This window comes from Gavialis gangeticus, unplaced genomic scaffold (genome assembly GCF_001723915.1).
Source record: "Gavialis gangeticus isolate Ggan-Ray unplaced genomic scaffold, GavGan_comp1, whole genome shotgun sequence".
Lineage (NCBI taxonomy): Eukaryota > Metazoa > Chordata > Crocodylia > Gavialidae > Gavialis > Gavialis gangeticus.
This window is the reverse complement of record NW_017729031.1, coordinates 1,870,316-1,881,254: the sequence shown is the minus strand read 5'-3', so window position 1 is coordinate 1,881,254 and position 10,939 is coordinate 1,870,316. Positions and strand designations below refer to the sequence as shown.

The 10,939-nt window shown below is 44.1% G+C and overlaps 1 protein-coding gene across 2 annotated transcripts in view; it reads right to left on the bottom strand.

Annotated features, from left to right (window-relative positions):
- Positions 1-10,933, bottom strand: part of ACVR1 (activin A receptor type 1) — a 190,378-nt gene extending 179,445 nt beyond the window's left edge. The window contains exons 1-2 of one of the 2 annotated variants that reach the window (XM_019522375.1): positions 10,888-10,915; positions 4,068-4,199 (exon numbers count right to left, since the gene is read on the bottom strand). Coding sequence is in view for 1 of the 2 variants with exons in the window: in XM_019522374.1 (XP_019377919.1) it covers positions 10,888-10,895 (8 nt within the window). In the remaining variant the exon portion in view is untranslated. Of the gene's footprint in view, positions 1-4,067; positions 4,200-10,887 lie in introns of both variants that reach the window. The other variant, XM_019522374.1, reaches the window with a different exon arrangement.
- Positions 10,934-10,939: the final 6 nt, after the last annotated feature.

Here is a 10,939-nt window from a genome sequence, read left to right as displayed (position 1 = left end):
CCAAAAAAAAAAAAAAAAAAAAAAGTGCTCAGACTCTACCCCAAACAAAATAAGATGAGGTCTGGACAGGAATTTAGCCATTCAACCAAAATATTTTCAGAAAGAAGATTCAGAATTATTTTGTTATAGTTAATAGGTTGACTGCATTAACCATAAATTGAAACCTGTATGAACATTTTGGCTGTGCATTCCTATGTCAGCTAATACAACACCCATAAAAATATCCTACACAGTTATGCAAAGAGCTGTGAAGTTTTCTTCCAGCGAGTTAAAAGATTGTTATACTGTAGTAACATTAGGCAAAATCACAAGTAATAATTTCACTTAAGAGGTCATTTGAAAATGTATCAAAATTCTTTTCATGTCACCTGCATTACATCAATTTTTTTCACTACTGTTTAACTTTAACCAGTGTTTAAAAAGTGCAATTCAAAGTGAATTTATTTAATATATAACTCAAGATACAATTCTATTCCAAAATTGGTATGACCTGGGCAACTTAGTACCCCATCCAGTGAATTAGAAGTTGGAATCTGGTTCAATTTCGTGCCAGAATACTATCATGTTGTGAGACAGATGGCCATACTAAACATTTTACCAAGTTATTCTACCACCTAATCCTTGACAAGGCTTCAGGATGATCCAAAATTGACTCGACTTGTGGGATGGATAGAATTGATCACCCAAGTTGGGAGCACTTCCACATTACAATCGAGTTGCCCAACAAAGCAGAGGTCCTTTTTTCTTAATAAAGCATCTCTTTTATAGTGCAAATGTAATCACTTTAATACCCAAGGACTTGGAGTAAAAAACCAGATGCTAGCAACGTCAATGAGTTTTATCATGTAGTGAGGCCAGGATTTTACCCATGAGTTCTATCCAACAAGGCACTACATATCCTTCCACTGATATTACACAAGACATTGTTAAATAATCCTGCCTTAAGCCCAATCATTAGACTTGAGTGGCACAGTTTTGAGACTGTCTATGGCCCAGGAAAGTTTCAGCAAGTTCTGCAGTTTCTGAAAACATGAGTCAGCTAAGCAGCATCTTTGTTAAATATATGATCATCAGCCTTTGCCAAATGCATAATGCAGAAAACAGTCTACCAGCTGCATGGTGAAGAGGAGAAGTTATTAAAGAATTCAGGCAAAAAAAACCCTACATCTTCAAACAGAATTCACTTTACTCTTTTTTCCCCCTGTATTTGCCAGTTTCACTGAAAAAGCGTACTTGCTGGTTGGCTGTTTATCATTAAAACCATCAATATGACACACGTAACAAAAAGAACTCCATGTTACGCATGAATATTTTAACTGTTAGGCTATATTTCTAATCTTTTAAAACATTCAGTCTTAAGATGATATAGTGGTTCCAGTCCACCCACACAAACACAAGAGACAACTTTACTGAAGTGATACTGCTGTAGAGCTCTAAATAGCACCGTCTGCTTTAAACCCAGTAACACAAATGTTCATCTTGCTTAATCTTAGAGTTGTTTTCTACAAAGCTTCAGGCCTCTCCTCTGCCTCTCATTCCTATTCAGTCTTAATTGACACTATAGAAAATTATCTGCTCCCAATGGGATAAGTAGCATAGCCAAATCTGCCCTAACAACTGAAGTCAAGTAATGGATTAGTAGCCATATTGGTTGTCCTTTTGAAAAGAAAGCAAAGGAAGCAGGCTTTAAAGAGTGGCAAGCAGTAAAATAAGTGTAAGTGATAGTTTGTGGAATGTAAGACCCTGAATGTCTTGCATGTTCAAGCCTGTACAATTTAGAAAGGCAGAGTGTTCCACTATAGCAAGGACAGAAGAGACTAACGGAGCAACAAGAAATCCATATGCAGCTGTAGTTCCAGAAGACTAAACAGCTGGACACCCGATAGTGAGTAGCATCTACAATAGTAGGAAGGAGCCAAAGACATTCTGAGAAATTTTCCAGCAGAGATGGTCAGGAAAGTCAGTACACCCACAAATGCCTCTTCCTAGACATCTGCCTTTTTTAAAGTCAAGATCCCAACAACATACTAGCAAAGAATTTAAGGGCCTTGCTGAGACACTCGTATGAAATCCCCACACAGCTCTATTAGGGATAAGCCGCTCACAGGACTTCAAAGGGAAGCTGCTGCTAATCTCATGGGACATTTGTCCACCCAACAACAGCAGCCTTGAAACAGTCCACCTGCTTCAAAGGCTAAGGGTTACTTGGCCAGGAAGAGAGAAAAATGAAATCAGAACAGGTGCCTGATCTTGAACCTCCCTCTGCAATCTGCCTACTAGACAGACTGGTAATTCACAGACAGAGCTAAAAACATTTTGACCCCCAGTGAGCACAGCAGCTACCTGCAAGTGCCTTCACAAACCTGATGGAAGGCTGGTACCCACTTGCTTTCACTACTGCCTCCACATCTTCAGAGCACACACCTACACATACTTGCTCCCTCTTAGATCACCAAGGTAGAGAGCTCCCAGACTGTCAGTCAAGGCACCACCTCTTCTCTCTGTGAAGCCACCCTTGCTAAATCAGGTCCAGTTCCCTCTTTCCACTCCTTTCCAAATGGGCAAAAGGAAGGGTAGGAGAAAAAAGAAGAGGCACTCAAGAAACTGCCAAACATAATTAACTCCTCCATGCAGAGAAACTAAAGTTAAAACGGAGCACCTGACAAAGTTAATGATGCTCACATTTCAACTTTCACCACCACTAAAAGCAGACTAACCCTTCCTCTTCTCTTCGTTAACCAAGAGTGTTCTCAAAGTCCTTTTTCCACTAGAAGGAGCCCATGCATATATGCAAATTAAAGCAACCCATACCCAGATATCAAGCTACTTCCAGATTCATACCCTTTTACTTTACTATATCTAATAACAACACCCCTTACTCAATGGCCCTCTAGAAAAATTTAGGCTAGCCCTTTTTTTCTATTCTCTCAGATTCTTTTCTATGCACTATATGAGCAATAAGCAGTGGTAGCACTGTAGCCACGTCCAATGTCTCAGACTTCCCAACAAGATGACCGTAGTGTATAGATCGATATATTATGTCAGTTAAAAAAGTACCAGTTAATGTTAACACAACTTTGCAAAGCAAATTGTACATAAGAATGCGTGAACTGTGGTCAGTTTTTGTGGACATACAGGATTAGCTAAAACGTGTTCATATATAATAGTGTTCTCATTTTAAACAAATCCTAACTATTGAGGCCCTGGCCCCATCCTGTTTGGGTATACCACAAACAGATCTGTGTTGTATCCCGATCATATATAAACCTATCAGTTAAAGCCAGTTAGCCACTTCTCTGTAGACATATCTTGGAGGTATCCTGGAAGACAAGGCAGCAACATTATTTTATATGACAGACCCAGGAGCTGATCCCAACTAGGAACCTACCAAATTCATGGCAAAAACAGGCTGTGTCAGCTCCTTTAATCTTGCAGCATCCCTCATGTGCCCTCTCCCACTAAGTGGGGGAGAGGCCCTGCCACTAGCTTCCTATCAGCAGGGAGGAAAAAGATGTGGTTTTAGATATGGCACTGTTTTTGCCTCCTGGCTGGTCAGCAACAAGCAGCAAGGACCATCAAGGTGATTCAGTCAATCAGCAATGGGCTGGGATGCATGGGGGAACCTGCCAGATTAAAGGAGCTGCCGTGCAGTCCACTCCCTCTGTGATTTTGGTAGGTCTCTAGTCCCAAATGATACATGCTCATTTAGGCTGCTGTCATTTTCATCAATATATCTGATCTACCACACCTCTCAAACAGGGGTTCCCAACCCCCAGGCCATGAAGGGTCCGCAGGAGGGCTGGTTACCAGACCGGACGTAACCGCAGACCGGCAATCCACGGACTGGAAGGGACCGGCAGCCAACCCTTTTTTATACCGAGTATAAAATGCAGTTGGCTACCTGCCTGCAGTATCCCAGTCACTTCCAGTCCACGGCTTGCCAGTCCTCAGCACAAAAAGGTTGGGAACCCCTGCTCTAAAATGGTACTCTGTTACAGTTTACAAAGTAAGATTCACTGGTCTCTTATAAAACTGGTATGAACAGGTCCCAGGAACAGGGACAAAATTTCTTTGCTTTCTTCGTTGCACTGATGCAGAATGGGGTGCAGTTGCAACAGGCAAGAGACAGGACTGGTGGGTAGGCTTCTGTTCGTGTGTTTGCTTGCTTGCTTGCTTTTTTGAACTGGTGGCAAGCCATTCTGAAATCAAACAAACAATGATTACTAAGGCTGGTTCTGATTAATGCCAAGCACAGTCCCAATACAGTGGTCAGCCTTGCCAGGTGAATCCCAAAGCATTACTGATTTCAGTGAAATGTTAACAGGCACTAGTAGCACAGCAGGTAAAGTGAAGCCATAGCAGCAAAGGATCTAGCACAGGGGTGGGCAATTATTTTGGGCAGAGGGCCGCATACTGAGTTTTGGCAAGCCATCAAGGGCTGCATGACAGGCAGCAAAGGGCAGATTAATATTAATTTCCTAAATTTTTTAGCGGCCCCGTGAGCCCGAAAGAATGGCCTGGTGGGCCGCATCCAGCACCCAGGCCGCATTTTGCTCACCCCTGATCTAGTATGTTGACCAGTACATCAGAATATGAAGCAGCATCCTGTCTGAAGAAAGAGCTGTCTTATTATTTAAGTAGTTATAAGATTCAGTATTTAGGGTTGTCTATACAACAGTAGATGAATCATAAGTGATTCCAGTAATGATTATCTTGGTTTTGGCTCTCCAGACCTGTGTCAGCATAAAACTACTACTAAATGGACAAGATCATATTCATAAAAAGTTGGTTTTTTTTAATTCCTTGTGTGTTGTTAATAACAGGCACTCTCATTTTTCATATCCCTTTTGTCTTTTATAAATTGTTGGCATCCCACCCAGTTGATTCCAAAAGCTAAATCCAAAGTGACATTTATGATTCTAGCCAGTTTCTTGTTGGTTCCTATGTGATAGAGAGAAAAAAAATTCAAAAGTACCCACTGAATTTCAATGAGGCTTACAAGCCTAAGCCACTTCTGAAAGGACACTTGAAATCCAAAGTTGCTTATGTGCTTTTGAAAATAACATCAGACTACATTGGAACATTTTGGTTGCAAATGTGGCAGGGAAATATTCAAATCTGATTCTCTTGTAATTTCTTGAAAGCATTTATATTACGTTTAATACAGTATTTTGTACTCACCATCACTCGGAGATGAACTAAAAGCATTTGGGAATTAAGCTAAGCAACAATGCTCAGAAATATCATCATTCCTTCCCCCTCAGCCCCCGATAGAAGCAGATACATTAAAAGGTGCCATCTACACAATAAGACCAAGATTTAAAAAGGTGCATTTTCAGATGAACCACTGAACCATATTTCTCAATTAGAAAAGAGGGGCAATGAGCTGAGACTAACCACGGTGCAAATCTACCCTGCCTTCATTTGAAGAGGTAGACATACTTCAACAAACTAATGGGTCCCCATTTGCAAAGTCAAATCTCTACTAAAGAGAATGGATCCAGAGATTTCTGCAAACGTGCTGTTACCAGACCCTGTTTTCATGTCAGCATCTTAAAATATTTCACTTTGTGGTACCTGCTGGCAGGGAGAAGGAATCTGTTCTCTTTCTACCTCCAAGAGCTACCCAACTGCTGAGAAAGAAACTAGTCTTCGTTATTTCATCCCTTCCCTAGAAGTACCTGGTTGGTGAAAGTGCAAGCGAACCAATTTGACCTCTTGATGATGATGATGATGATGTCTCTTTGGTACTTCTATACTTCTAAAAGAGCCCTTCTCTATTCTAGTAATCAGAGCATGTCCAATAACTAGCTTCAGGAAGACAATATAGATGAAAATGCTATATGAGAAAGGCCCGTGCAGATATGGGCCAAATTTCTGTGGTCACCATTAAAGTCTTTGCAGATCTCTTTATAAGTGATTCACACGACTACAGCATTCCTTACACCAAGTATAAACGTTAGGTAACATAATTTGTAAAGACCAAACCAACCAATGCACTACTATATTCCCTATATAATAAAACATCAGGAATTAGAGGTGCACCAATATATCGGTGGTATATCAGATCAGCCCTGATAAAAGGAAAATTAACATTGGCACATCAGCTTTTTTTGGCCAGTGTAGCCAACAAAGTCACCAATAAATGCCACGTGCATGCACACAGCCAGCATAAACATGGCCAGGAATGCAGCCCAGCAACTTGGAGAGCAACCTCCTGCCAGTAAGTCTGTGGTGGGGGGAGGGGAAAGGGACTGAGGGGGGGGCAGACTGAGACCCCCACAGTGAGGGAGGGAGTGGGGTAGGGGCAGGCACTGCTCAACTAGGGTGGTGAATGCAACCCCAGGAGTGGAACAGAGCCATGGGCAGTTCGTCCAGTGGGCACGGGAAGGGGGAGAGAGGGGGCAGCTCCCCGCCACTGCATGTGCCCCCCAGATTTGTGTGGGGGGCAAGGGTTGGCTCCTCGCTGTGGGCTTGAGGCCAGGGGCTGCACCAGCCTCTTCCTGGCAGGGGGACCGGGCCAGGGCCCCACACGGAGTGGGCAAGTGGTGGTGCTGGGAGAGGTGGCAACAGGGTGGCTATGGGGAATTTTGGGGTGGCTACAGCCCAGCCCATAGCCACCTCTCCCAGCGCTGCCACCGCCCACCCCACCCCACCCCCGCCTGCCCCAAGCATAGCCCTGGGCCCAGCCACCCTGTTGGGAAAAGGCTGATGCAGCCCCTGGCCCTGAGCCCACAGTGAGCAGCCTGCCTCCACCCCACGCATAAATCTGTGGGGGCACATGCCCCCCATGCCTTCCCCAGGGGTATGTGCAGCAGCAGGGAGCCACCCCCTTTCCCCACCCACCCTCTGTCCCCTGGACAGCCGCCGCAGCTTCGTCCTTCTCCTGGGGTTGCATTCACTGCCCTGGCTGGGCAACGCCTGCTCCTACCCCACTTCCGTCCTCACTGTGGAGGCCTCGATCTGCCCCCTCACACCCCGTTCCCCCTCCCCCCCAAAGACTTACCAGCAGGAGGCTGCTCTCCAAGCTGCCAGGCTGCATTCCTGTAAATCAGCTATCAGATTGGTATTGCATGATATGGGTGGTTAATTATCAGCCATCGGTCTCAGACAAGAAAATCTTTATTGGTGGACCCCTATCAGGAATATCCTGGTTACATTAAACTCCTTGCAAGTGCAAAATTGTAAGTTATTAATGAATACTGTAACACAGAAAGAAAGAAATGAATGAAAATACAACACTTAATCACTGAAGTTCTCCGCAGAATGAAGCAGCTAATACAACGTACCACACTGCCCATAACATCCAAACAGGAATCCATTTCTCTGCTTCTAATTTTGAAAGTTGTTATATTTACAGGAATTATAATTAAACACACATAAATGGTTCCTTTCCCTCAAGCATTCTTTTTAATAACAGCCCCACCTTCTATATTTTTGGACTGACTACACTTCATCATGTAGGCTGATGATATATAAATTGAAATGGCTGCAGAGATTATCTCAGTCACCACAGCATACCATAAAGTTTGTCCTGAAATGGAAACAGAGGAAGAAAGACAAGACAGCAGACAAGCAGTAGGAAGACCTACAAGTAAGAACTACCCAAAAGCTGCATGCCACCTGACAATACACAAGTCTCAAAAAATCTAGTATACCAAGGACCTTTTACTAACAAAGTGTGTGGGGGAGCAGGTTTTCATACTAACAAACAAGTTAACACTGAGCTGAGAGTCAAGTGACTCAGAACAATGGCCAGTATATAATAAATCTCTTATTAAGGAGGGCACAGTACAAGATGGAGATGAGCATGGGGTGGGGAAATTCTTCTTGAAACACTGCAAGTCAAAGTAAAAATATGCTGGGCTCAACACATAATTAGTAATGCACTTACAATCATCTGTATATTTGACCTTCTTAGAGCATTTAATTTCAAGCCAGACCTAAGAAGAACATCATATCATACTATTACTATTATCATGATCACATTTCAACCAGTATCATATCTTTAGAGATGGAACTTGGAGGATAGTTATAAAGAATTTGACATATTCCAGGTCAGTATGGCTTCCCTAGATAAGTGCAGAACTCAAAGTTCAAGGTTGCAGGATACAGAAACAAAAAAGTCAGAGAGAAATGTCTAATGATAGACTAATTGTAGAGAATAGCAAACTGTTCTAATCTTTGCAAAAACAGGACATGCTCTGAATGAAAGGCTGGCCATGAGAAAAGTGGCTGAGAGCATGCCATAAAAATGGATGTTAGTAGCTTCCTTAGGGAGGCCTGAGAAAGTACTGCAATACCCAAGAACTTACTTATGTCTATCCCAACCACACAGCTGGTCCAATCAAAGATATCACCTTACATAAAAATGGACAACAACTGTAGATTCAAGAACATAATTCTACAGATGCATGGAATCTTTGAGCTCTCAAGCAGGCTCACGTGGCTGGGAAAAACCACGTATAACTGCCAGTTGTGTCAATTCATCCTGGAATGGGAATATTTCCATCTTGTGCATCACCACTAGTAACAAAGGGTCTCTAGGCCAGTGTTTCTCAGCCCGTGGGTCACAAGAATATATGAGAGTCATGAACAAACTTTAAAAATGGATTAACCTTTCAAGGAGAAAAACATGGGGAACCGTGGGTTTTCCCTTGAAGGCTGGCCTAGCCTGCAAGGGGCAGCTTGGGGCCCCTCCATGCCCCACGCATAACTCCCCCAGGAGATCGGGATCAGGAATGAGGGGCCAGGGAGCTGTTTTCTACTTAAACTATTTACTGGATTGAGACTGGCCATCAATGTTTACAAACGGGTCCTGGTACCAAAACGGTTGAGAATCACTAGGCCCCATTATACCCTCAGGTTCTAGCCCACAGCTCTCAGCAGGTTTTCACAGGGTGTGTTCCTATAGGTATGAAGTCCAGGAAAAACTGAAATGCTCTTGTTCCAGTTTGCTACCACAAACAGATCATTCTCACCCTCTACAGCATATTGTCTAGTCAACCTTTCCAACCATGTAACTTATGGCAGTTTCCTTACATTATGCCCCACAAGACAGAAATAAGATCTTAAAGTTAGCACATGGATCTGACAGACTACAGAGACACATAAATGATTTCCTACCTAGATTACAGTCCTATCCTGATCTGATATCAAAAGTCATTCTAAACTGTAAATCAGGAATTACAGCAATAGACCTGAACTTGAAACTTCACATTGCTTTTTTCCTGTAAAAACAATCATATGAGAAGGGAAAGAGGTGGCTGGATTTAGTCTCTCCCTAAATGTGTTGGGACCACCACATCAGCTATAAATGAAGCAACCTCAACAGCCACAAATATATAAGGGACTTTGGCTTCTGTGACTTTCAGTTTCCTTTCAAAACATGGGCCTCTACCACATGGATATTTTCTGTACCATAGAGCTGCAACAATGCAAACCAATACTACAGTTTTGCTGCACCAGTGCAAACTCTGAATTACACTAAGGAAACCTGCTCCCATTAAAAATGAAATCCTAGTGCAGAAAGGGCAGTTACTTTCTTATATGCCCCTGAGCACAACAGAAATATCGTTAACCATTATATATTTCTTCAACAAAAAAGATATTCTAAACTAGATGAAATGTGATCGAGTCAGAGAATCAGATACCCAGTTGTTTTTTTGTAATACCATAAGACGAAGCTATATAACACAGGAATTTGGCATCACGCACCCTTCACTTTGGAAGGCAGTCGTTGGGATTGAATTTGTTAACAAGCATCACCCTTCCCAGAGTCCCTGAAGCAAGACAGACTATTAGTTTATATCTGCCATAGTTATCCATTTAGATAGTAGGCGTATGCCTAGAAAGGAAGCTGTCTTTTCTGATAGTAAAAAAATAGTTTGTGAATTTACTTGTTATTTTATTAATGTTATTTTCCTCAAGCATTTGGGAATGCGAATAACCCAACACGTTGCCAGGGTCATTTGACCCCAGTACTCTTTCCTGCCATGGCAGGGGGTCAGGCTTGATGATCTGCTCAGGTCCCTTCCGACCCTACTAACCATGAAATTATGAAACAATCTCTAGGCATTTTTATCCGTCTTCTTTAAAAACATGCATTTCTCCCAGCTCCAGCCTTCTGAGGGGAAGGGGAGTGAGGGAAAAATATACAAAGGGAAAACAGTCTTCTCAAGACTGACGACTAGACAGAATAAGCGTCTTTAGGCTATTGATATGATGCCACTCTTCATCATATTAACAGGACTGCTGTAGAGCAGTACAAGGCACCCGTCTCCCCGAGCCAGACAGGCTATGGGGAAAGCACTTGGGAGCACAAAAGCCCAGACGCAGCTTTGATTCCTAGTCTATCCGCCACGCTCCTTTGTGGAAGAGTCCCTCCAGGGTACCTCAAATTTCACACCCCCACTTCCCAATTTCCGTTTGCTCGCTTGGAGTTATCCACACCCGGCTCACTCACGTTACCAACGAAGCACGTTCCCAGCTATACGAAACAAAGCATTTTTTTTTAACCAGACCTGGTTTTCAAACTCCGTCCCCGCAGCCGCAGCAGGGCCCAGGGGGCTCGGCTCACAAGATGACTCAGGAACCCGGCCCGGCCGGCCTGGTGCTGGGGCAGCTCTGCCTGCCCTCCAAAGCTCACGGGCACCAGGCTCCGAGTTGGGCCCCCCCACCCCGAAATAACTTGGCGGTGAAAGCCGTGCGCATCCCCCCACATCCCTGCCCAGGACACAGCCCGGCCTCCAGCGCTCACCGCAGCGGGGAGGATCCCTCCCCTCAGCCCTCAGGGGTGGGCCTGCCCCGGGGCCCAGCTCCGCGCCCCCTCGGCCTCCCCCGGCTCCCGAACAAAGCGCGGCGGCGGCGCCCCGGGCCCGCACTCACCTCTGCATGGCCCCGCAGGCCGAGGCGGGCGCCTCCCTCCCGCGGCGGGGTG